The sequence below is a fragment of the Strix aluco genome, chromosome 2 (genome assembly GCF_031877795.1).
Source record: "Strix aluco isolate bStrAlu1 chromosome 2, bStrAlu1.hap1, whole genome shotgun sequence".
Lineage (NCBI taxonomy): Eukaryota > Metazoa > Chordata > Aves > Strigiformes > Strigidae > Strix > Strix aluco.
Window position 1 is genome coordinate 54,038,505 of NC_133932.1, and position 27,840 is coordinate 54,066,344.

The 27,840-nt window shown below is 39.1% G+C and overlaps 1 protein-coding gene across 4 annotated transcripts in view; it reads right to left on the reverse strand.

The window, feature by feature from the left end:
- The window catches only part of GLRA2 (glycine receptor alpha 2), a 130,246-nt gene extending 102,894 nt beyond the window's left edge, over positions 1-27,352 (reverse strand). For 2 of the 4 annotated variants that reach the window (XM_074814772.1, XM_074814769.1), the window contains exons 1-3: positions 26,807-27,352; positions 24,523-24,656; positions 4,151-4,218 (exon numbers count right to left, since the gene is read on the reverse strand). In XM_074814772.1, coding sequence (XP_074670873.1) covers positions 4,151-4,218; positions 24,523-24,656; positions 26,807-26,874 — 270 coding nt within the window. In that variant the 5' untranslated portion in view covers positions 26,875-27,352. Of the gene's footprint in view, positions 1-4,150; positions 4,219-4,314; positions 4,383-24,522; positions 24,657-26,806 lie in introns of all 4 variants that reach the window. The other 2 variants (XM_074814773.1, XM_074814771.1) reach the window with 1 other exon arrangement.
- Between the last annotated feature and the right edge of the window lie 488 nt (positions 27,353-27,840).

Sequence of the window (27,840 nt, forward strand, 5' to 3'; positions counted from 1 at the left end):
GATATACTTAGTTTGTGTTATAGGACTCTAGACAGAAATAGTCTTTCAGCAAATCCATGTCCGCCAGATTCACTGCCTAGAGCTTCAGAAAATCTCTGGGTCACTTTGGTCTGGGGCACTGCTGTGGCAGGGAGGTGCAGGGGAGTCCCACTCCCTCTTCAGTACTACTTTCTGTCTCTGAATTGACACTCATCTTAGATTTTAGCCTTCCTCCCATCTTCCCCTACAACAGCATTGATTGTCCAGGTGTTGAGTCGGATGTCTGAGGCAAACAGCAGACTTAGCTGTCCTTCCATGCATGGGAGGGGCTTGACAAAGAGACTACTCTCTAAATCCTAAATATGAATGCTAACTGAAAAGTAGTGGTTTAACGACCTATTTCAAGGCCATGCGGCAGAAGAGCACTTGGTTATCTATGTACCTAAGCATGCAATGTGTCCCCAATGGCTTCGGTGGGAGTACCTTATGCAGTTAACACTATATATGTGAATTAATCAGGAGCTAACAACCTTATCTGCAATTCTGTTTTTTCTAGTGGAAAGATAATATCATACAGACAGCCACAGCTTTAAAATAAGCTTTTAAAATAAAGAAATAGCAATTTTTCTGCTAACATAAGTACTCAAAACACAACTGGAGTTTGATGCATTTACCCCAACAGAGAACCTGCTGCATAGTGTCAGTCGTTGATTATAGGGCATAACGACAATAATAATGTCCTCACAGTTAGTCATTTCTGTAATTAACAGTTAGCTCGTCAATGTACAAACTGCTCTTAGCTTCTCCTACAGCTGATAGCTAAAAAATCCTGGTCATTAGCAACACTGAACATCTGAGTTCTTTGGGACTCTGCCCAGCCTGATGTAGATTACTCATCTATGATACTCAACTGCAGTCATGCTGTACAGTGAATTTTCTGCTGAATACTGCATGTGTGAATGCTTCCAAAAATAGATACAGAGCTTACTGGCATAACTGTTTTTTTTCAGTGAAGTTACTCTGGATCGTCTTATCTTTCTTTGCAAGTTATGGTTTAAATGAAAGAGAAGTGAATCAATGAAGAAAATTTCTGACAATTCCATCTTGACTCTGGCCTTTTTTTTACTATTTTTGTTTTGGTATAATATATATCAATCTAGTATGGAAGAAAACCATTTCTTTTGGAGAAAAAAAGAATTCTGATACTGTCCCATAGATGCATTATAGTGCAGAAAGACTAGTACATATGCATTTTGTTTCCCTAGATCTTTGGGAATAAAACTCATGAAGACTCTATGGAATTCATCCATTTGGAGAAAACCAGCACAAGATCCTGTTTTATTTCTGAATTAAAGGTTTTAGCTTTTAGAAGAATATGCTGGACATGAGTTGTGCTGGCCTTTCACACAGAGATGAATTTCATCCTGGTGCCTGTCCCAATCAGAAAACAGAAGGTACTCGTGATAACTTATTGAGACGCTTACTGAATTTAGTAGGTCTGGGACAGTAATCATGTTTACCATGTTCATTTCTCTTACTGAAAGCTTCTCTGAACAGGTTTTTATCTCCCAATTTCCAATGAGCTGCTCTAGATCACCCAAGTTATATTCTGATAATGTCCCTTCAGTATACATATACATGGTTTCACCAAGCATTCCTATCCTCTGAGAAAAGAGTGTCTCTATTGAATTTACAATCCAGGGTTTTAAACGAATCGTTTAGTTTTATGTCAAAACCATCAAGAGCTTTTTATAGGGAAAAATGAATCCTAGAACTCAAACAAAACTCATTATTTATCACAAGCGATGACAACATTTTTACCACGTGATTACATCTATTTAGTCACACTAGTCATTAAAGAAGTGTCAGCATTAATAAAATCAATATCAAACCATTGAACAGCATGTAAAAGAAATCTCTTCCACACTTTAGGCAGCTATTATGAACAAAGCAAACTAAGAAAGCCAACAGTCTTTGTTTTCATCTACTTGAACGTTTGGCTGTTTTCAGCAGAATGTGTTAATGAACATTAGAAAGGTGCACATTAACATATTTGATAAAAGGTAAAATGCAATGAGGGGATTTAATCAAAGCAATGAAGGAGTCTAATTAATGCAATCAGCATTATGTCGTGCAAATATTTTCATTGAATGCCATCTTGTAAAGCCAGTGACGTGCAGGATTTTTGCTACTTAATGCTATGCTGATGCCTCTACATGCTAGGATCAACAGACATGGCTCAGTAAAAGAGGCTACATTCATAGCTATCTTCTGAGAATCCTTTAAACATAGGAAAACAAATGAAGTTTTTTAAAAAAATGAAAATTAAGTCTGATGATCATTATGTTACATCAAGATATTATTTTCCCTGTCATTTTAAACTTGATTTCAGTTTTATTTTAAGGAGTTTTTAAAATATTACAGATACATAGTCTAAAGCATTAATGTATCTATTTTATAGCTCTGTACATTATAGCTTGTCATTTATAAAAGAGTCTTTCCCACATTATTTAAGAAAGCAACCCGCCCTAGCAATAACTGGCTCTTTATCTCTAGAAAACATTAAATAACAGGGTGGGTTTTAAAATAAAAATACTTAAAAGCAGAAGATTTTGTGTTCTTACATTCCTTAGACACCGCTTTCTAAAATGATGGCATGAATTACAATTAAAATTAAGGAAAGTATTTGAGTATTAAAATAATTAAGTTTGGTTAAATATCTGCTCTTCCTTCGTAATGCAAGGATTGCAAGGCGGTATCTATCCCATTTTATTAAAAAAAATAGCTCTTCAATATACCTTAAGTCTATTTGTGGGTAGTAAGTTCATTTTTATTTACCAAGAACTCAGTCCTAAAGGATGCTAAGCACTTTATTGCCTCTGGCTTCAGCAGATACAGAAATACCCAGATGCTGTGTACGAGTCCCTGGAAAATGGGGTTCTGAAACTACGTTCCAATTGTTTCCAGTGTGTCCTGAGGCAATGAAAATAACTCTTGCAAACTTTCAGTGAAGGTGAGAATACTCATTTTTAGGGTATTTTGTGGCAGCATGACTTGAAGTGTTCAAAGTCAAGCTGGGATTTATCACTAAACCCTTTCTAGAATTGGTTTAAGACACTTGTATATGAGCACCTGGTAATTATTATGGGTTTATCACATTATTATAAGAAAGCCATCAAAAATCTCTCTCTGGACTAATTCAGGTCTGTATGTAGTCTGTAGTCAGGTCTGTATTATGCTTGAATAAACAACTGATCATTTTGTTAATGGTTTGAAAAAGATTTAAAAAATCAGCATCTTTTTAAATGGACTGAGAAAAAAATATTTTTCATTTTTCTTAGTAAATATTGAAAAAAAAAGAAAATTTATGTCTAGACTAAAAAAGAAAAAGTTGGATTAAACTTTTCATTCCCATTTTTTTAGCTTGACTTTGTTAAACATAAAATTTGGCAATTTAAAAAAAAAATCTCATCTTGAAATGAAAAATTGAACTATTTATTTTTATATATATCAAAATTAGAACTGACATTTTCATTTTGACCTTGTTTTATTGACCGATAGCGTTCTCTGAATTCAGTCAAAATAAACATTTCAGTCAGCTGGGATCCTATCATTTCCTAGTACTAATTTAACCCTCAAAATACCCAAGTCTCCTATAGCTATATGTTTTACTCATTTGACTCAAGTTATGCATTTACTTCAGTTACTGATGTGGTTGCAATTCTCAGAGATTTACTAAGTTAAACAAGACTGTTCTGGTAGCTCTGTCAGCACAGTCTGTAGCAGCAGATAATTCAGTGTGTGGTGTAAGACCCACTCAAAATATGGAGTACTTGGCAGGGCGCCCCACAGCTGAGCTCCAGCCGCTCCTCTGCCTCTTCGTTGCTAATAAAACCTGAGAAAGCTGGTTTGCACACACCTATATTTGCTGTCATCATAGTCACTACAGACTATGGTGGTGTCACTGCATATGTACATTTAGACTTGGGTAGTTGAGTTTAATAATTTATATATATCTTCATATAGTTATTTTATATTTTTTTATTTTAATTCAGCTGGTAGGCTTTTAGTATCTTAATAACTTAGTAAGTGTCCCCACATCCGGAGCATCTCTATTCTACATCACATCCCACTCCTTCACAAGATGGCTTCAATGACCAGTCCCACTCACCATTGTAGTTTCTGCTATTGAACCAAAGCTGTTGATAAATATGTTGCAGGTAACATTTACAGGAGGACCTGCAAGTTGAACAATAAATAGAAAAATTGACAGGTTTTGTTCATGACATATATTAAGTATTGTTGTTCGCTTGCCAGTGGCATCATAGCACTTACCATTGTGGTTTCTGTGACTGATCCAAAACTGTTGATAAAAATATTGCAAGTAACGTTTACTGGAGGACCTGTGGAATGCAATAAAAATGTTGCAATATACATTGAAACAAAAGTACAGATCCCTCAGCCTCCGTACAATCTGGTACAGATGTGGCTGAAAACAAGTAGAAAGTGAGTTTTCCCAAACAGATCGTGTAAATATCCATCAAAAGAAAAACATCAACACTAATTTAATTCACCTAATTTCATTGGAAGTTGTTACATAAATACACTGAGCTACATCCTTGCATTTAAGGATTTATGAGTTGAGTGAGGGCATAAGTGTAACAGATTTTTCTTTACCCACAGTACTAGTGCAGAATATGTTTCAACATTGCAACCACTCCTCTCTCCCTTCCTTCTTAGCTTAAAATTTAAAAATTTTGTTTCCACACCTATTCTACTCTGTGCAAAAGCTTGCTGCTGAAAATCCAGCAAAGGCCACTTTTCACACTGACTCCAGTCCACTGAAAACAGAGAAGTAGCTCTTCATGTACCTGATCTGGAGATGTCTGCCTTGCCATAAACAAATATTTAGCAGTATCTGTTCTAGCTTGACACAGCTTTCGTTAAATAGCTATTTGTAATCTCTTCCCTCCCACCTCCTTTCCTGTCATTCAGCAGTCACTGACGTGTAGCAGAATGAATGGGGACTTAATATTCAATTAGTTGTCTATTAGCCTCCTAGTTTTTTCAGGCATGATGAAATAAACAGGGGTTCTCAACTGAATCAAAAAAGATTAATGCTAAATGCCTGCGTTTCAGTAACACAAAAGTTGATACAAGCATTGAGTATCAAGTACTTTCTTCCTTCTTTTCTCATTATTATTTTACTGACACAATTTTCCTTATATTAAAAAAAAAAATGTCAGTGCACAGAATATAAATAACTATAGTTGGTTTCAAATTTAGATCTGAAATTACTTTACAAAAGATTGAAACATCATTATTTTCTTTTTTGAAACATGGAAAGATAAAGTAATGTGCCCAGTAAATCCAGTATACTATCATCTTCCTGAGTGCTAGACCACCCACATTCAAGGAAACAAGCATGTTGGTTTTGGGAAGAAAAACCACAACAGTAATACCTGTTGAGGCTAAGTTCTGATGCAGTGTGTTGTTCAACTCAGGTTTTGCAACATTTTATTTTAAAAAAACACTTCCTTTTTGCATTGTAAATATGTTTTCACTTTCAACACCAAGCTAAAACAAGTCAAATAGTCTGCTATTCTCTCTCCGTAGTATCTTTTTTTCCTGTTTACCTGATGTATTTCTACTAGCTAGGCAGCTTGACCAACATATTTTTCTACATCTAAGCAACAGAATCACTGAATCACTGAAGGAAGAAACTTCTGGAGATCACCCAGTCCCCCTAGGCCATCTAGTCCCAGAGTAGGATCAGCTAAAGCAAGTTGCTCAGGACCATGCCCTGTCAGGTTTTGAATATCTCCAGGGATGGAGACTCTAGAGCTTCTCTGGGTAACCTGTGCCAGTGCTCAGTTACCCTCACAGTAAAAGGTTTCTCTTATGTTTAAGTGGAATGTTCTGAGTTTGTATGTGCCCACTGCATCTTGTCCTGTAACTGGGCACCACTGAGAAGAATCTGGATCCATCTTCTTTACTTACCCCCCATCAGTTTTTTATGCACATGGATAAGATCCCCCTGAACTTTCTCTTCTCCAGGCTGAATAGCCTCAGCAATCTCAGCCTCTTCTTGTATGATAGATCCTCCAGTCTTTTAATCACCTTTGTGACCCTTTGCTGGGCCCATACCAGCAAGTCCATGTCTCTTTTGTACTGGGGAGCCCAGAGCTGGACCCAGAACTCCAGATGTGTCCCACCAGTGCTGAGCAGAGTGAAGGATCACCTTCCTCAACCTGCTGGCAATGCTCTGCCCAATGCAGCCCAGGAGGCTATTGGCCTTTGCTGCAAGGGTACATTGCAAGCTCATGTTCAACTTGGTGTCCACCAGGATCCCCATGGCCTTTTCTGCAAAGCTGCATTCCAGCTGGTCATATCCCAGATTGTTCCTTCCTAGGTGCAGGACTGCATTTCCCTTTGCTGAACACTGTGAGGCTCCTTTTGGCCCATTTCTGCAGCCTATCCAGGACCGTCTGAATGGCAGCACAACCCTCTAGGGCATCAACTATTCCTCTCAGTCTTGTATCTCCTGCAAAGTTATTGAGAAAATTAACTCTGTCCCAGCCAAAACCAGCACAAGGGTACACTCTGTCCCCTCATCCAGATAATTAATGAAGATGTTACACAGTATTGGTCCAGTATTGACCCCTGCAGTACACCAATAGTGACTGGCCTCCACCTGGCCAGTCACTTCACGCTGCTGATCACAAACCTCTGAGCACGGCAATTCAGCCAGTTTTCCATGTATGTCACTGTCCATTTAACTAGTCTGTTCCAACAGTTTGTCTATGAGGATGTTGTGAGAGACAGTGCCAAAAGCCTTGCTACAGTTGAGATAAACAACATTCACTGCTCTCTCCTCATCCATTAAACCAGTCAAGTAATTGTAGAAGGCTATTAGTGTGGTCAGGAATTATTTCCCCTTCAGAAATCTATGCTGACTACTCCTAGTCATATTCCTGTCCTTCATATCTGGAAATGGCTTCAGAGAGAATTTGCTCCAGGCTTCGAGGTAAGACTATCCAGCCTTTAGTTCCTGGATCCTCCTCCTAGTCCTTCTTGAGCATAGGAGTAACTTTTTTTTTCTGTTATGAGGAAACTCTTCCAGTCCCTGTGACCTTTCAAAGATAGTTAAGAGTGGCCTCACAATGCCTTCAGACAGCTCCCTCAGCACTTTGCATGTTTCCTATATGGTCCCATGGACTTGTCTGTGTCCGGTTTGCTTAAATGCTCTGTAGTCTGATTGTTTTCCACTGAGTTTTCCTTGATCTGGACTTTTCCACAGGCCTTAGGGACATGGGATTCTTGAAGACTGAGGTGAAGGAGGCATTGAGTGACTTGGCATTTTCCCATGTTCTTTGTCAATGACTTTTTAATCTCATGGTGTTGCCTTGCAAAAGCTGCCATATGTGAGTACCACAGCTTTCAATTCCTGAGTGCCAGCAGAACCTAGTAAACACACTTACCTATGTTAGGAAAACATGTTTAACTATGTTAGGAAATATGCTACCACACAACAGACTGCAGTTCAGATGTACACTAAGTAGGTACATGCTAGAGAACCGCATCTTGCAACAAAACCAATATCTCCTTCCATGTATCTCCTCAGTTGTATAATGTCTTTTACTTGTCTTCTGCTGGTAGATTTGGAATAGGATAAGAACTCAGTAAACTCAGTAAAAAAAAATAGAGAATATCTGGTTTGTGACTACCTGAGGAATCTGAATCTGCATAAGTCTATGGAACCTGATAGGATGCATCCCAGAGTCCTGAGGGAATTGGCTGATGTCGTTGCCAAGACACTCTCCATGATATTTCAAAAGTCATAACAGGGACAAACTTTATAGCAGGGCCTCTAGCCATAGGACAAAGAATAATGGTTTTAAACTGAATGAGGGTAGATTTAGACTAGATATAAGTAAGGAATTTTTTACAGTGAGAGTGGAGAAACACTGGAACAGGTTGCCCAGAGAGGTGGTAGATGTCCCATCCCTGGAAACATTCAAGATCAGGTTGGACAGGGCTCTGAGCAACCTGCTCTAGTTGAAGATGACCCTGCTCATTGCAGGGCAGTTGGACTAGATGACCTTTAAAGTTCCCTTCTTACCCAAATTATTCTATGATTATGATTCTATGGTACTCTTCATTCTCAGAGTTTTCTGGAAAGAGCTTTATTGGTGAGATATCACCAATTCAATTTTTTTCTGATCGTTTATATTTGTTTATAATCATCAAAAGTTTAATGCAAGATTTGCAACTGAATGAGGACAAAAGACACTTATCAGAGGATCATAAAAAATAACATTTGATCATACAACTTACAGATTCTAAGCTAAAAGTCCAACTTTCTCTTAAAGTCAATCTGCTGGTGATGGGGTTTCTAAATGTGCATAGGAAACATGAGCCAAATGAAGTAGATAAGAAAAAGATAACTAACTGAGCACTGAATGCTTTTATTCTTTTTTTATTGATCTTTTTTTTTCTTTGTTGATATTATTCCAGTGGGAAAAGGGTGTATAAGTTTTGTACATCTTAAGGAAGAAATGCATTTTAAAGAGGGCACACAGCATAATTTTTTCCAACGAAACATTTCACACACTCCATCCTATAAGATTTTTCTAATCTTATAGTTCATTTAAAATGAAAGCAGTAAACTTCTATGAAGTATAGTCAAGGTTTGAGAGCATAATCTAAAACTTTTCAAAGGCAATGGAAACATTTAATTTTACTTTACTGACTAAAATCTAAAAAGAGTTGACATTACCTCTAAAAAATTAAGCAAAGTATACTTTATTATGAGATCCTTTTTTCCCCTTAGTTTTCCTTTTGTCACCTCTAATGCAACAACGTAACAGTCCAGACGCCTTTCAGGCACATTCTAGATAATGAAAGTGGTTTTCGAGTCATAAGGAAAATGTCTGCTTCTTGAAAGGCCTCAGAAAAAAACCCAAAACCAAACCCAAAACAGGTAGCTAATGCTCAAATCCACCAGAAAGTAGATGTTATTCTGAGAAACAGCTAAACTAAGACATCACTTCTGTTCCCTGCAGCTCCCATCCCCCTGCTTCCCCAGAGGGTCTGCTGCTGCTGCTGCCAGTTGACAGGACTCTCCCATACACTACCTTCTTGAAAACCCCTGACATTATAATGTGTCATACACCTCCTGCGACTTTAGAGCACTTATCACTTACAGAAAGTCCTCAGCACTCATCTGCTCACATTACCCACAATAAACCTGAATATACCAAATATTGCCCTGAATTTGCTGTGGCATATTGCCTCATAGATCCTGTACCGAAAGTGGCTGTGATCTGGCTACCATCTAGCTAGAGAGTTAATCTTTTCCTTGTCAGCTGCCAGAGGGGGTGAATCCATCCCAACGCGTGGGAGAGTCCCCATGCTGAGTGATGAGTGCTGAAAGATGTACGCTGAGCCCCATCCAGCTACTAACTGCAGCTTTTGCTGAATATTCTCCAGTATTGATAACATAGCCCCAAAGCTTCCTTCATTGGGTAGGTTCTTGAGAAGATTTACTTGTACTCTTGCCTTGGAGATCATCCTAATTGCAACTCATCATATCTGTATTCTCACATTCACCCCAGTTCTGCCTTTTTGGTGTAGAGTTTCCAGGCTGCACCTCGCAGCCTTTTTCTCTTCACATTAATTTCAGCCTTATAGCTAAAATGTCCTTAGTGGGAATATAATCATACAAGAGATTTAAAATGATACCTGTGCACTAGCCAATTTTGTTTGATATGTGTATTTATTAAGGGGTTTTGTAAGGCAAATTAAAATACAGTACACACACACAGAACTGTGGGCAAAGCAGAGATGTTGAAGCAAAAATGAGAGATAATGAGGCAGAATCACTTCATGGAATGGCAGTGAAAATATTGGCAAGATATTTACAGATCTGTGAAGAATCTTGTGTCTTTCTCTATATTTTTTGATCTACCTTCTGACTTTGGTCCATGTGCCAATGAAAAGAGTTTTTTCCCACCATCTTGGGATGGTTTATTTTGTTCTGTATACAGGGGAGAAAGGTGACCTGAACTGCCCTTCTGCCTTTGCCACAGACAGCAGGATAAGCATCAGAACTATTTGAAAAAAATAAAAGCAATCCCACCTGAGTGTGGGGATAGAGCAGGGATCTAGGAACAGGACCAAAGGGCAAAGCGAGGCAGTGACCCCACCAGGGGCTGAGCATTCCTTCATCTGTGGTGCAGTGATTTCCTGTCTGAGCTCAAATGAGGGAAGTGATCAAAATGTGGGTGAGGGCAGGACAAAGACTCCATGCTGACCTGAGCACTGGTAACACAGATCCCATGACAGCAGGGGAGGGTAGCAGAACTTCTTGGAGATGGTTTATTAATTGCCAGTTCTGGACGCAGCTGGAGTTTTAGTAACCGTTTCTCCTCAACCAAACTGAACAACTTCCAATATCCAGTACAGTCCTTATGAGACCTGAAACACAGCTAACCCCTGTAGAGGGCTTTGCTTTTGCAGCTGCAATACTACAGGTGCCTGAATTACCAAGAGCTTGCCAGTGCATCTCTTCATGGTCCTGCAGGAACATGCCTGTAAGCCAGACAGCAAGGCTGCTGGAACACCTCAGCTGGCCATGGTCATTAGACAGAAGCAAGTTGTTTATCATCCTAGCTTCCTCCCTGCTCACAGTGCAGCAGGCAAGGTAAGGACTGCAGAAGTGCTATCAAAGGAAGCTCAGCCAGTCCTTTGGCCAGGGACCATGGATATTGGGCCAGGGAGAGAAAGGTAGCTTTGATACACTAGAAAGGTTCCTCTGAGACACAGGGATCCTGCAGCTACTCCAGAAGCAGTGCAGCTTGTGCACTTGTTTTCAAGGATCTGTATAATGCATAGTCCAACCCTGATGAGAAAATTCACATGATTTAACAAGTTTACTTAAGGTTCTAGTAAAAAAACAGGAGGTAGACCACAGGTAGTCTTTATTGCAAGTATCTATGTAAGCCTTCTCTCTTTCCATATCATTCTGCCTTTGGGCAAAATCAATGTTTTCCTCCATTTAAACACCATCATCTCATTAGAGCGTTAACAGCAAGGGAAATGTATCACTCACAGGAGGCAAAATTAATGACACCAGGATAACATAGTTCCCCAAAGGCTTTACAAATCAAGGGGACATTTCTTGTTGGTGAGTGATGCCTTTCATTTATGAGGTTGTCTTTCTATGGGATTTCTATGGAGTGCATCACCCTGACTCCCTAAGTATAATCATGCCCAGTAAACCAAAAATTCCTTCTTCTTTAGAAGTATTCACCACAGTCTAATGTACCACAGAAATTATTACGCTTATGTCACTTTTATTATTCATTGATGACAATTCTACATACTAAACAAACAAACAACAAAACCCTCCAAAAGTGAAAAAAACCCTGCAAGGGCAGAGATCTCAGGGACCTCTGAAATACAGTAATTGTATGGTACTTTGCACTGATGCAATGTGCTGGAAAAATCAAATAAAGACAAAATTATTTTTCTGCTTCATCAAGCTAAAACCAACATCCTCTGAAAGTTCATCTGTCATATATAATAACTTAGCTTGCTGAGAATGCTGTATCTCCTGGTGGGAATGTAGCAACAGTTTTGGGTGCTTACTGTTGCATCTGAGACTCAGAATCATATTCTGTGATATCAATATACATTTATGATCAACAGAATAAGGCTAAGAGCTATGAAGGCACTTACAGAGCCAGACCAAGACCTGAAGAGATATTTAGGTGTCTAAATCCTTTTTAGGACTCTCATTCCCATGGATATCACTGAGCCCAAATACTACCAAGTGTCTGAGGAATATATGTGACCAACACCACTTATGGCAATGGTATTTACAAACCGGGGGAGACACAGCATGCCCTACCCAAAGTAGGCAAGAGATAGAGGCGACACTGACTGGAATCAGCAGGAAAGCATTACAGATAGAGGAAAGTACGATTTTTCCCTAGTTCCAACTGCCTATTTCCAGAAGTGCACTGCAGTCACACACACAAATATAAATAAACAAAATGGCATCAAGAGATGATCTCTTACATCAAGATTTAAGCTACTTCCCTTCACATGGATAACTTGAGAAAACATCTGAGCAAAAATACGCCTTATGATATGACCTGGATATAAAAAGGGCATGTGACATTCCAAAATGGAAAGCTCTTCTTCAGCAAAATATCACTGAGGCCTCACAAGACAAATACTCCAGTGATTGTCAGATCCAGGTGATTACATAATGAGTCACAGAAAGAAAATGTCTCGAGTAAGTAAAGCTAAAGCCATATATATATATATACATACATTGACATAGTCTGAGGTCAAACAGTGAGTAATCAATTTCTGAAGTGGCATGTGAGTTTTCTGCTGCGGGACTATTTCTGAATGTAATGGGAGTCATGCTGGTAAAATCCTATCAACGTTTCATGGAAGGAGAATCCCTGCTAAGATGCACTTTTTTGTGCCTTAAAGTGCTTGTGAAAATTGTTGAATTGTCATGCTTCACATTCAGTGAATGCTTTTGTCCACAGACCCAGCTTTGGAAGAGGAAGGTAAGTCTCACACTACAAAACCTCTTCAGTTCTGCGTTTGGCATTACAGGATAGTCCATATGATGTGTTCATTCTCCCCTGCCTCTTTCTTCTGAGGTGGATAAGAGAAACATATTACTGTCAGCTCTGGGGTGTAGTGGGATATTTCCACATAGGTTATCTAATAGACACTGCACAAGAACAATTTTCAGACACTATTTTATTTCACTTCACAAAACAGGAGCTCAGAAATGAAAAGCCCTTTAAACAGTTGACATGCTCTTGATTTACCCAGCTAAGCTGAGCTAGTCTACAAAGAATATATAGCCATAGCAGTCACAATGGATTGTATAAATGCACCAGAGCGGGCTTTCACATAGGTAGTTTGAGGGCTGTTACCAATGTAGTCATGGCAGGCTGGAATTCACTGGAGGCCATTAACCTCAGGCATTATAGCTTGTGCTGAGCTTTGTATCATCTCAGTGTGGCACAGCACACCTCTGAGCAAATTACTTGAAAGCTAACTCAGATATTTCTACACAAGGCTCAGTCACACTTGTGACTGAGTGCAGACAGTCCCAGAGCTAAAGCCTTCCATGTGCAAATGAGTCTGTGGAAATAAATCTAAACAACAGTGAATCAGAAATCTTACATCTGGAAACTTCCCATTGGAACTCCAAGCCTACAGTGCAAAGTTACTTCGTACTTATGTCAACTTTGAAAATATACAAATAAATGCTTTAGTTCTTCGTATGTCCATCAAACTATTTTTTTTCCCTGAGCTCTCCATTCTTCTTTCAAATCTTTCCATTTCAAGTCATGACAAGCACCTCACTGCAAGGCATCTCTTTCTGTAGTCTTCCTTCCTCTGATGCAATGGAGAAATGGGTAGTATTTGGGGAAATTGAATTGATTGCTTTTCTTATGACATGAAAAGTTCCAGGGACATAATTCTTTTCTTATCACAAAACAGTGCTCACTGAAGTGAGCAAATGGAAAGGCAGAGGCTCTCAGCCTCACTGGGAGCAGGTAGCAGAGATGCTCCTCGCACCTGATTCTGAAAAACTGCTCGGTTGCTTCGCATTAATGAAGAGAGAGCTCGGTGCTGCTGATCAGCATGTGAGCTGCATAATGTGTGCATAGGTCTGGGACACTCCTGAATGCGGTTAAATAAAAGATGGTATTCCATCTCTAGTCAACAAATCTGCACTCCAGCATAGGGACAGTCAAACTCCTCCTGGGTAATCTTAATAATGTTTTACAAAGTCAGTGTAGCCAGCTCATCTAAGAGACCACATGGAACCACAAGGTAAAAAATGTTCACTGAGAAGAGAAGGCAGGAGGGAAGATCTACTTAATGAAAAAAAAGTTATTAATAAAAATATTGAAATGTTGTCAGCCAGTCTAGGTTTCTATTTTCAGTCAGAATGAACTGCTTCTTTCTGCTTGGCATACTCACCTCAAAACATTTATTTTAAAAAAATACAATTAGTACTTTGTTCCTTTCTCTCTAAATATTTTTTACTTTGTTCCTTCTCTGTGATTCTGATCTTGTGTTACAGAATTTAATGGAAGCTTAGTAGGTACAGTCTCAAATACAGGGCTTGGTCAATACCTCTCTCTGTGGCCACAGAGAGCTCTCAGAATCAATTTTAACTCCTTTTTTTGTCCCTCTGAGCCTTGGACACACATTTTATTTCACAATTCTTCCAGCTTTTCCTTTAATGTCTCCATAATGTTCCTTGCTTTATTGTCATAATGCATATGCAGGACTTGAAGAAAAAGAACACTTTGGGTGGCTAGTATTACTGAGCAGACGTTGATTTATGGCTGCTAGGGAATTATACACCAAATGATACATTGGACACAGATGAACAATGGGATTTAGACAAATGGGATGGCTCAGGCATAGGGACAAATGACAGCAGAAATGGTCAGGAGCTGATATAGGTGGCAGCCTGCAACTGGTCAGAGACATACAGATCCATATGCTTACCACAGCTAGCACAAATAAAATAAAATTCTCCTTTTACTTTCAAACCTTCCCCTTTTTTTACCTCCTTATAGTTCAACTCATTTCCATACAATCTGTGCAGAATACTACTATGAAATTAATTCCTCTCTCCTGTCTCTCAGCTTCAATGCTCCCATCAGCTGATCTGTTACATGTTTAGCTCAGCCCCCTATCCCTCCCTTTCACATATCCCCTCTCCGCTTAGGAACCTCCTATGTGGTCTCCCACATCCTGAGTACCAAAAAGGATCTGTCTTTTAACTGCAAGACAACGTTAAGGCACTTCTTGGGTGTCTTCCACCAGCAATTTTTTTTCAGTTATCAGTTCTTCCTATATATAAAATGGCTGAAAGTTTGGGAGAGGGAATAAGAACTCTTCACCAGCCTAGAAAGTAATCATCTTACAAACTGACTGGCTTACTTTTTTTATCAATACCAAACCAGCTCTTTGATGCAGGATGCTCACTATATTGCTGTGAGGAGCATCACATGGCTTTCCCATAGGCTCAGAGCTCTGCTGACATAAAGCGTGTTGCAGGGTCAGGGCACCTGGTCTTTTTCTGGTTTCTACCACCAATATTCATGTTGAGTACGAGTCTTCTACAAAGTCATCCAAATGAGACTATATCCACACTGAGGAGTTTATTGGCCTGAATTGAATCTGTCCCTAATTACTTATAAGTTTGATAAGTTGAAGGTTTCTTGGGTTTTGCTTTTTTTTTTAAAAAAAAAAAAAAAAAAAAAGACTTAAAATCTGTTTTATACAGACTGTGTGTGCTTTACCTCACACAAAACACACCTCAGAAGTGTGACAAAACCAAAATTCTCAGGGGTATGGAGCCAAAGAACTGCAAAATTCTCCCAGATGCTTATTTTTAGGATGGCTCCTGTAACCAGGACCGACCAAAGGCTTTTAACACCTCAGACTGCTCCATCTGATGCAGTATCACTGTCTGGAAAGGAAAATTGCTGCAGTCTGAAACTTATGTGGAGTGGCCACATCTTCATTTTAGTTTGGCATGGGGGAGAGTATTTGCATGTGTTTATGTACAAGCAACAGGCTATATTCACATCTGACAAAAAAGGAGTTTTTACGTATGCTCCTTGTTTGGCCCCATGCATGTAATTTGCGTACATCTCTTCAACAACTGCTTTAAATTGAAGTGTGAGTTTATAGCAGCATTCCAGCCATATTGTTACTGTTATTTTATTTATTATTTAGGACTAATTCTTTATTAGACACAGTAAACAGCACAAGAAGAAACAACAATCCTGATAAGACAGTTTTATAGCCTAAGATGAAAACATAAAGACAGCACACATTGGGAATGTAGTCATTAGAGGCAGCCTAACATAATGAGTATTGATCTGGTAAATTTTAATCCTAGGTTTTCCCTAACTATGCTGGTTTAAAGAAAGCCTTTAGACTCTTCTCAGCTATATTTCCCCAAGTACAAAAGCAAGGGAGATAACCTGTAGTTGTGTTCCCAGGATGGAGGAAGAATGAGTTTGTTCATGCAGTGTGAATTGATTGAATAGCAGTTACTATTCTTTAAGGGAAAGTGCCCACAATTCAGCTAGTTGCAGATAAGCCCAGTTGCTTCCATGTAGTCCTAGGCTTTAGAGACACAGAAACACACAGGTAGGTGTTATTAGCTTTCAGAGAAGACCATCATACTGCTACTGTGCTTCCCTGGACAGCTCACTGTTTTCTATAACCAAAAAAATCTCAGCCCCATGACAAGTAGAAGGAGTTGCAGTGTCTGACGCTTTGGTGTGTAACACCCAGGCCCTTGTGGAGGAACCCTAAGCACCTCATATAGTCCATGGTAGAGCACAATGTTTCAGCACAGTGGGGTATCACTTGCACAGAGCAAATAACTTGGAACAGGCTCTTTGGGAGCCCTCCTGAAACCCTGCTTCTCAGCAAGGTTGAGGTACCTCATTCAGGATCAACTGCTCAGACCATTCTCCACCAGGTCAACACATACAACCTTACTTTGAAAAATCAGTGAAGAATTTTAGTCTTTCCTTCTAAAACACAGCCAGTTTTACAGCTAATAACAAAACATTGAGAGATTTCATGCAGAAAGAGTCCTTTCTAGCAGCTTCTATGCCTGGCTCAGATTGAAAGGATGCAAACTTGCACCTCCTAGGCTACAGGGCTGTGGGTTTCTTGGAAAATGGGGTGGAATATCTCTCACTCTCTCCTACTCAGAGGAGATGGGATTCATCCTAAAGTGCAGCTATGGTCACTTTTAAAAATATTTAATACGTGTGTATAGCCCACTGAACCCAGCAAGTTGTGCAGCAAAGCACGTAGGATACAACATTTGAAGAAAGAGAGAGAAAGTGCATTCACACACATTTGTATCTTAGTGATCAGGGCAATTATTAGGAAGAGTGAGAGAACTGCAGCTCTCAATCCCTGTTCTTACAACGTTTTCTGTAACAGTTATATCAGCTGCCCCTAAGGGGTAATGGCTACAACAGTCACTTCTGTGCATCATATCAAAATGGTCAAGAGTAAAGGCTCTCCCCTCTCAGACAGGCAGCTACATCACAAGGTTGAAAAGACATGTTTTTCTTGTATTTCCTCCCTGGTTTAGTGAAGTTCAAATTTTTACTGCAAAATGGGCCACTTAGAATCATTTATAGTCATTTGGATGAGATACTGAGCCCTTTAAGCTGAGGGGAAACTGGACCAAAAATCTTCTGTATATTGTAGAGGAAGGCAGGCCACCCATAGACACTGTTTTGTGTTTGTGGGGTTTTCTAAGTGATCACAGATCCACCCTGAGAGGAATCCCTTTTCTTTGGAATATAAGGCAGGCTCTGAGATACCTGGTCCCTAGGGGGAGATGGGGGTGGAGCAGTGCCTCATCGGAGAGCCTGGATTTGCCTTAGGAGGGAGGTGGGTGCTAAGCAAGGCAGCCTGGGGTAGTTCTGGGCACACTCAAGAGCAGAACTGAAGAGGATGTGAGAAAGTTTAAAATAAAACAGTAATGCACTGCTAGCATTACATAGCAGGTGGATCAGGGATTTCCAGGGCTTTTTGTTTGTTTGTCTGTGGACTTATATTCCATCTAAGTCCTGTTTTAAAATCTTCCTTCTTTTATTGGCTCATGAAACCTTTACACTTCCACCCTTCCTAGCCGCTGACATGTAGCTGAGGCATAAGGAGTAATCAATGTGTCTTCATGCCCTTGCAATACCCGAGGATTGCTGGTAGCTGGAACAGTTCAGAGAGGCACTAGGCTGCTCTATTTATTCCTTATAACTGAATACTTAATGATTGGCACTTCTCTCTCATAAACTGTACTGCTCAGATCTTGCATAGTTTCTAGAATCAGAGCCTTTATATTTCTGTAAATTCTGAATTTTGACCATGGACTTGGTGTCTATGACATTGGCAGGTCACTATTTATGTCAGACATTGTGCACCCTTAATCTTAGAGCTGTGTCAGACCCTCTACCACTCTGTCTGCATTGTTTGGGGTGCTCTTCTCTGAAGACTGTTTAAATCACTCATTTGTGTAAAAGACTCTGAAATGTATATTTGGAAGCTGAACCACCAAACATTCATTTTCTGATGACTTAATCAGAGATTTATATTCATATTTCCAGAGGGGAAAAAAGAGAAAATTAATTTCTCTAATAAAACTGCATATTTTTATGTATACATATTCCTAGTTACTATAACACCATATGTAATAGATTTGCAGTTTATAAATGTGTATACTTATAGTAAATTCAGTGTACAAGTTTTTATATATTCTATATATAAATTGCATGTTTTCTAAGACAGCCAAAATATAAGATACTTAATGAGTCACTCAAGGGCATTGGCTTCAACTACATAGAAAATTTAAAACTAAACACAACACTGAATGTGATAAAAACAATACAATTGAATTAGAACATGATCAAAACAATAGTGTCTCCTGCTTTGATAGCAAAGGTCTTTGGCTCTGCTTTGACAGGGAAGGTCTTTGGCTCTGCTTTGACATAAGTTTTTCATAAATTCCTTTGGCAGTTTATGCAGCAGCAGACCAATATTCCAAGACAACAGCCAAATCCATTGATATCTCTTAATTAAATAATTGGTTCTGAAAAAGGCAACACACCAATACGATACAAATCACTGTGTCTAACCTTTTAAATATAAAAGAAGAGTAGGGACAGATCCTCAGCTTGGATGCCAAGCAGCATTGGTTAGCCTGTGCTTTACGCTGCTGTATGCTCACAGCCTTTCTGACTTGCTTTGGAAGAAACTGGCTGCAGGAAGCTTGGAAAGTGATCGAGGAAATGAGTAAACTGCTAAGCAACGTAGATAATCAGGAGGGCTGCTTAAGCCTGCTGTCTGGCCTCATTTGTCTAGAAGCCTAGGCATAACCTAACTGTCCCTGCAACTCCCCTAGTCTACTCCTGTTCTGGGAAAGAACCTGAAATTAAAGACAGAGGGAAAGGACAAGTTCCATAGCCGTCTTTACCAGCAGTTTTAAACGAAACACAGTTAAAGCATCCTTGCATAACTGCAGTTAAAAAGTTTCTGCATGAAAATGTGCATAGCTAGGGCAGGGGCTGAACATCATTTCCTTAGCTACATTTTTGTAGTTGAATAAAAATAAAACAAAACCAAATAAACTCAGTATCCCGTGGGTAAGGATCCTTGTACAGCATCTAACTGTGCAGTGAGATGTGTGTACACAGCTTCATCTGAAAACAGCGTAAAGTTGTAGATGCGCTTCAAGGCAGAAAATAAACCAGAAGCATACCACCCTAATAATGGATTGCACGTCTCAAGCAACCTATATTTAGGGAGTGTAATGGCCTGGCCACGTCCGAAAACTGGCCAGGTAGACTCTCTTCTCCTACAATGAACCTTCAGCCCATGCCTTACTACATGAATGAACCAATAGCGTGCACTTCATTACTACATGCTGTCATGTCTGAATGGGATTTGAGTCTCCATCGGAGACAGCTCTCTGAGCCTTTGAACTGGTTGGAAAATAGCCCAGTGCAGGATACTCACTGCATCTGGCTTCATGGCCAGTAGCTGTTAGCAACTGAAGTCCGGCTTTGGGAAGGTTGTTAACCACTGGAGAACAAATCACTGCAGTCCCACAGCCTATCTTAAGTATGCTTTTCAACTTTTATATGTATTTACAGGTTGTTTTTCCAACATGTATTTATTGTGAAGTGTCATGTCTAGATTAAGATCAACTCCTGCAGATATTTCCTCTTCTTAGCATGTACATAGAAGCTGGTTTTATTTATATAGCCTGATGCCATTAATTTCACCCTTAAATGTCATTCAGTGGTTTCTATTCATGCTTTTTAAAGTATTTCATTACTGGTCAACTCAGGGGCCAAATAAGTAAGCAATGGGCTTGAACATATGGGGAAAACTGACCCTTGCTGCCAAGGAGTTAAAGTATTAAAGTGCATAAGCCATCTCCTGTAACAGTTGTCAAGCTAATTTTCAGTAAATTAATTAGTCTGTGTGTTTATTATTCAGATATAAACCCACTGACTTGGCATGAAAATGACATTACGCCACTATAATCACAGATTAATCTTTTATAACTACAGTCACTACACCCACAAGCTGCATCCTTCTAACAAGACTTCTCTGAGTTCAGAAACAGCAGCTTTTGGGCAAGTTAATTCACACTGCATTCCACCATCCAGTGATGAGGGTAACATTAATGGGCACTGTTGTTCCATGCCTCCATGTAACTCCATAAAAATCAGAGTATTTCTTAGCAAATAATGACTTAATGGAAAAGAATGCACTTAAAACATTGAATGAAATTTAAACAAAAGAAAATCACTATCATCTTCATTGCAGATGTTTTCCATAGCAAAAGATAAATGCCCCTTCTCTCCACCCAGTGGATGACAGCCAGTCTACTATGTAAAGTATCTGGCATAAAGGACATAGTAGTGCCTATAGATAAATAGTTTTCTCTATCTGATCATTTCTAGCTTATGTTTAGATTTTAAGTGGGTTTAGAAGATAAAGGTATTAAAAAATGGAAATAATTTAGTAACCTTTGAAAGTCAACACCTGCTAGGAAATTTTAAATTCAAGCTGACTTTCCATTACCCCAAGTCTCATGTTGTGATTAAGTTGTAGATTGAGCCCTTGTATCATGGCATTGCACACAGTGCTCTTGAGGGAGTCTGAGATGAGTATACATTAATCTAAGATACTTCTTCACTATCCCTGGTTTCTACCAGTGAGAAAGCACATTCTTGTCTAGTTTTATAACACAGGTGCCCTATGCTGCTATTTCTGGTTTTGTTGAGGAAAGCAAAGCGAGCAGTGGAGAAAGTAAAATACATTGCTCTGATTTGTTCTTGATGGTTTTTGCCATTAAAAAATATAACATTAATATTAATCAGGTAAAAAGTACATCATGCAGGTTTCACATTTTATTACTTTACAGAAACCATGCTCAACTGATGTTATAATTGAAGAAGAAACGGCAAATCAACTCATAGGACCACGAGCGTATGTTTGCTGTCAACAGAAAGACTCTTAGGGACTTCAATTAGTATTAGATTGCAGTCTTCATATTTACATTTAAAAGTATTCCCCTCTGTGTCCTTACGCAAATTATTAGCCTATTCAAATTAAATAGTAAGATGAAAAAAGTACACATTAAGTATCTGACAGACAGTGATTAAAGAAAGGCAATTTTGAGAGCTGTCACTCTGGCACTTCTCTCTGGCTGTGCATCAGGGGGACAGTCCCTCTCAGTGCCTGGTCATCTTGTACCCAATCACTTGATGTGTCAAGGAGAACCAGAAATCTGTTCCTCTGCTTTCAAATGATTGTATGAGACAGAAATATACAAAAAAGAAAGGATCTTTCAGTATATAGTACTTCTGAAAAAAACCCACAGCTCAAACAAAAAACAGAAAAAAAAAAACTTGCTATTAATGTCTAAATATTTATATATTCACCTGTTGTTCTTCCACTATCTTCCTGAATTTTCTAATTCGCAAGAGCAAGTTAGGGAAAAGCAGTAACTAAGGATGAAATGCCTTATCTGGATAAAACACCTTGTTCCAGTAAGTAGCATTTTCCTTTCTCTTTAGAATGTGTAGCCTTTATTCCACAAATTAATCAAATAGCTGCTGTTTTCCAGTAATTCAGAGTCGTCATAAAAGTATATTTAATTATTGTATAATCAGTGGTATAAGATAAATGGGTTCTAGACAGTTGCCTTTCCATGAAATCAGGCTTATCTGACACTTTAAAATGCCTACGGTGGACTCGGAGAAAGCTGTGTAACTAGTCAAAAGCAGAAAAAGCTAGACAAATCCATGAGTAGTGGCCCAACTCTCTTGATCAACAATATCTTTTGTGAAACACAGGAAACAAATATTAACTCCAGACTACATGCAAAGCCAGATAGCAGATCCCTAGTTTGATCCATTTTTCCTGCAGACCTTTTATACTTAAAAATCTTTGTCTTAAAATACAAAATATATTATGAACTAGGTAATCATTCAACATTTCATATATACATCCATTTATGTGATTTAGAGTATCAGTACTCTATAATAGCCCATATCCCAGAAAAGATCTCAAACAGATCAATGAATGTTAGAAACGAAAACAATTTGTATTATGGTCACAATAAAGACTCAGTACAAAAAAACCTTTATAATACCTAACTCCATGCAAGATAAATTTATTTTTTGACCTCTTAGCAGACGCACTTCTTATTCTTTGAAAGGAAGAAATATATAATATAGAACAATAAGTATTTTCAATTTTTTAAAAAAGTTAACAAGACTTAGGCAACTAGAACATGAGTGCGCATCATATTAACTAATAAAAATGGTTATCAGCTGACAAGGATTTGACTGGTGATGCGAAGTTCAAAACTGCATGACTTAACTCTCTAGTTCTGAACTCTGGAATACAAAATACCTTTCAAAGGAACATAGCAAAGAACAAGAAAACCTTTCAGACCCCTCACTGGAAGACTGAGAGCTCCAGGAGAGCTCAGAGATGTGGAGTTATGAAAAACACTGGAGATCAGTTCAAACTGTTGCAAAGTACCATCCTGCTCTGGAAAGTGACTTAATAAAAAAAAAAAAAAAAAAAAAATTAAGAATGGCAGATTCTTTTCCATTAAGGGTTCATAGGTGTTATCAGGCAGCAGTTTTCCTTTGGGAACACAAAGAAATCATGGGACTTAAGGGCAGCAGTGTCTGTCAAACACTCAGCATGCACCATACAACATCATGCACACCGTACCTGCTCTGCCTGCTTGAACATCAAGGCAGCAAATCTGTGAATCTGTCTCCTGTGTTTTTCACAAAATGGTTTTAGACACGTACTGGGGAACAATAAAGAGCTGTCTATAAGTTGTCCCATGTACAGGGACTGCTACTATTCCTGGTTTTATCTGAGCTAAAAGAGATTAAGCAGAAGTCTTTTAGTGTCTCTCCTATATAAAGGGCAGGAATAAGTTCTTAATGACTGCTACCTTGCTCAGTCCAGGCAATTTCTGCCTTCATTTGCACTCTCTAAAACTTCGCTAATACTCGTGCAAATGCACAAAATGAATGTGACAGCCTAATGCAATGCCTAATGTTACTTACTACAAGCTAATGTGGACTCCAGTTCAGGAACTCAATAAGGACTTTGAAAACTATTCTGAAATTAAAACTTAAGACTTTCCTGGCTAGAACATTTCTAACTTGTCAGCTTTCAAACCTTTGGATCTGAAAGCAATACTAAGTTCCTCCTCACTCAGGCATAGGAAGCAGTCAAAAAAGGCACTTTGTTCCAAATCTTGTTAATTTGCACATGTGGAACAGAGAGAAGAAGCTGATCTTTGATCTAAATTTAATTAAACACTTTTCTCATTGACATGCGAGATTCTTCTTTTCTAAAAGTTCATTCACTGACTAAGAAGTTATTTTTTCCAGTCGCTATCAACTTTCACAGCACTGTCAACAAGGTTCAATACAAGAGAACATGCATTTCAGTGACTAAAGCCAATAGATACCAGTGTAAATGTACATTGGTATCAGATTTGTTAAGGAAGGAAGCATTTTATCAGTTTTCACAGTAAAACCACATTCTGAGCTTTAAATCAGCATAGAAAAGCCACTTTTTGTGGAATTATAGGGCTCTTCAGAAATGTTAAATATTTGCAATGAAAACTTCTCTCCCAACTTTCATTAAAAACCACAAGATATTCTGTGTTCACTTCCATAGGGATTTACAGAACTGCAGCAAGGAAAACTTGCTGTGAATCGCAATGGTTGCAAAACAAGCCTCCAGTCCACAGACTTCTTTGTGCTGGAATGGTGGTGGTGACTCTCCACAACTCAGCCCAAATTTTGGAAGAAAAAGGCAGAGTCATGGAAGTGACAAACAGGATATGGTTTTTATATTTTGTAGGGATCCTGAGAAATCAGTTCTTATCATTCAGTCAACATTCACAAGATAAAATCCTCTATGTGCACACCTTGGTGCCTATATCCCTATTTTGGGGAAGAAGTTTTTACTTCTTTCAAGTCAAATGAAAGCATAGACCTTTTCTTCAGACACTGCTATAAAGAAGACAACAGCTCAGCACGGGAATGTTAAAGATATTGTCTTCATGGTTTTAAAAATTTCAGGAACAAGTCATCTCAATTGATTTTAGTGTGGAACCTGGAATCCTATTTACTATGTGGAGTTCATAAGGTCTTCAGAAGCAACCTCTGACAGCTAAATATTATTGTCATGTGAAAAGAGGGTTTTCAAGCTCTGGTCCCTTATTAACTACACTGCTCTCCTAGTTCTCTCCATGGATCATCTGATCTCCATGACACTATCACACTGGAAAATTGAAGTTATTGAAAAGACGATCAGAACCCAGAGGTAAAACCCTCAAACCAAAACATAACCAATTAATTGATCAGAAGTTTGAAAAAAACTTACCTTTAAAATTTGGTCTGATTCTAGCATCATACCCCGATGTCCTTCCCATCAATTTGTCCAAAAAATCTGAAGGAGACAGGGTCTGTGAGGGGGATTTTCCAGATCTTGAATCATGTTCTTTACAGAAAGTCGTCCTAAATAAATTATTAGCCACCATTAGCTAATATTTAGCTTGTATTGTATTCAAGTCATGGAGAAATTATAGCACTAAATAAAAATGTCTCAATTAAGTGAATGTAGCAATTAATATTTTTATAGTAAAATATAGTCTAGTTTTCATCTGAAAACTTTATTCTAGAAATAAAAATGAGCTTAAGGTAGTATGCATGGACACAATTTGCTATTCAGGAAAAAAGCTCAGCTTTAAAAAGAAATTCATTACAGATTTAAGACTTTAAAAGATTCAATTTACTCTTCATCTTAATGCGTAGAACAATCTTACAGAGACTTTGATATCCTATTTAGTATCATTGCTTTAATTACATATATGCTGCTAAAACTATATGTTAGCACCGGTTTAAGATGGTCTTAAACTTCCAAACAATAGCTGGCAAGACTCACCAAGCAACACTGAAAAATATTGGTTTTGTTAATGTTGGGAAGGATGTAAATGCAAAAAAATGTCTTTTACAGATGCTACCCAACAAAGATTCAAATCATGATAGTGACTGTCTGGATTCTTCCCCAACACTGCAAAAAGGGTTCCAGAGTCAGTCACATCTGATATTAGGGATTTTTTCAATGAACATTAAGCAATAAAATTTATTAGTATTATCACCAGATGGTATTTATATATGCAAGCTCTTGGAACACATCTCTTTTCAGGATTTTAGAGCAAACTTCTGGTACCATATCATACATGCAAAACTCTGTGTACATAGCATATTACATATTACAAGCACATTACATATTGCAGAGAAATAGAATTTAGGAGTTTCTCATGGTTGTTCCCTAGGGAAAAAGAAACTAGAATTAAATGGTTATATCTGGTGTGTAGAAGCACAGATTTCATCATAAATCATTATCTTGATTCTTAAATAACCAATTTCATTGTGTCTATGTTTCAACATAATCTTTGAGCTATATTAAAAGTAATTCTATGACTGTGTTTTCTATATATTTGCCCAAAAGGAACCACTCAGTTTCAGGAGTGTTTCGTGGGTTTTCTTCGTGCATCTATACGCCAGTATAAGCAAATTAGATATACATGTGAGCATCTGAAATGTGAAGTAAATATCAGACCCTTTATCCCTTTACAAATGCACCGGAATTCTTAAAAGACAAGGTGATAGTAAATTCTCGTGGTATGATTCCCCGCGTTTTTTCAGGTTCCATTTACAGGGGGCAGTTGCTTCTTTTGCTTTTGTCAATGACATGGTACCATTACAAAATATCTCTAATTTTTAATAAAATAATAGATTATATTCACCACTTAAATACTAAAACCATTCAGTTAAGATAATAAAAACTAGAAAATTAATCCAGTGCACTTATTTGGGATGTTTCTGTACAAATTACTACTGTTTTCATTCAGAGCCCACTAGTTATGAGTTGCGTTGTGATCCCACCAGACTCAGGAATATAAACGCTATTTCACTCTGTCACTGTATATATACCTCATTACTCGTATAAAAACACTTTATATGTGTACATGTAGATACACAGCAGTGTACAGTATAATAATGAATCTCAGCTAAAATGGTGTTTTGGTTAATAAGGCTGACTCGTTTGCTCTGCACCGCAAATAGTCAATAGCTGAAGCAAAAGCTCATGAAATGTTAAAAAAAAAATAGTAACAACAATCATATGTGCTAGTACTTTAAGTGAGCACAATACTAGTCTGATCCAGGGTTTTCCCAAAATCAGAGGGCTGGTTCTGTAATTTCAGATAACTACATCCCTGACAAAACCGGTTCAATCATTTCCAAAGCCTGAAGAGGAGGGAACCAAAGCAACTTCCTAAACAACCTCCAGTGGGAGCAGAGAATTTGCATTTTGGAAGAAAAACTGAAGAAAATGTTTTTAGCTATATTGATACTCGGTGAAAAATCATGTCTTTGAATCACAGAAATGGAAAATAGATCACCCAAACTTGAGATTATTATTTTTTGTGTTTGTTACCAAGCAACGAGTCTCCGAGTGTAAAAGGGATAGCCTATATAGAACGAACATGAAATACTCTCAAATATAGCAAACAAACTAGGTTAATGTGACGTAGTATCTTTATAGTTATGATTTCCACAACCTTTTGACAAACATCATCACATAGCGTTGTATCACCTACCTGAAGTGGTTTGTCTCTAAGAAAAATGCAAACAAGGTTGTCAAAATTTTCACTAGCTGCCGGTTCATTCCTCCTGCTTTCTGTGATGATTTGGAAAATATCCCAGAAACGATTCCAGAGAGATGCAGGGGAAAAGTAAGCTGGTGCTGCCTAGATTCCCAAATTCAGCAATAATTTATTTTTCTTGACAATCAGGAAGAGAAGGTTTGCATCTCTACAAACTGGGGGTAAAAAAGAAGTGCCAGTCCTTGGAATCATGGTCAGGTCAAGCCTAGGCTCATCTCCAGCAGCCAGCACAAAAGAGACAAAGCATCAGACCTGGTCGTTCCCCCGCCTCGCTTTTGGTGATGGAGGACAAAAAAAAAAAAAAAAAAAAAAAAAAAAAGGATAAGAAAGAAAGAAAAAAGAAAAGGGAAAGAAGAGGAAACCCGACTATGTGAGGAGCATCATGCAAAAGGGAATAGCGCTGAGAGCAGTTCTGTTGCCGGTATGTTTTATTCCCCTTTTCGCTTTGAAAATTAGTATTTATGAACGGTGGTGGGGCTACTGGGCCGGTCTGCTTTTCCCCTCTTTGGGCAGGGAGGCGTCGGCGCTGCCGGGGAGGGATGGAGGGAGGGATGGAGGGGTGGAGGGAGGGCCGGGGGGGGCCGGCGCGGGCGGGGGCCGCGGGGAACCCCGGCGCCTGTGCCGGAATGAGGCCGGCGGGCGCGCGCCGCGCCGGGCGTTCAGCGCTCGGACAGCTCCGCGCCCGCGCTGCGCATGCGCCTGGCGGTGGCGGGGCGCGGGGGCGGCGCGCGCGGGCGGCAGTGTGCCCGTGCGCGCGCCCGGGGGGTGTCCGCGGGGCGTGGGTGTCTCTGTGGGGTGTGATTGCGGGGGCTGGGGGGGGAGGGGGGCGCGTATGTGCGTGGCAGGCGTGCGGTGTGTTTCCGCGAGTGGGGATGTGTGGGTGTGTTTGCTTGGGGGTGCTTCGGGGGGGGGGCGTTTCTGCGTGGCGTGGGGGTGTACCTGTGTGTGTGTGTGTGGGGGGGTGTTTC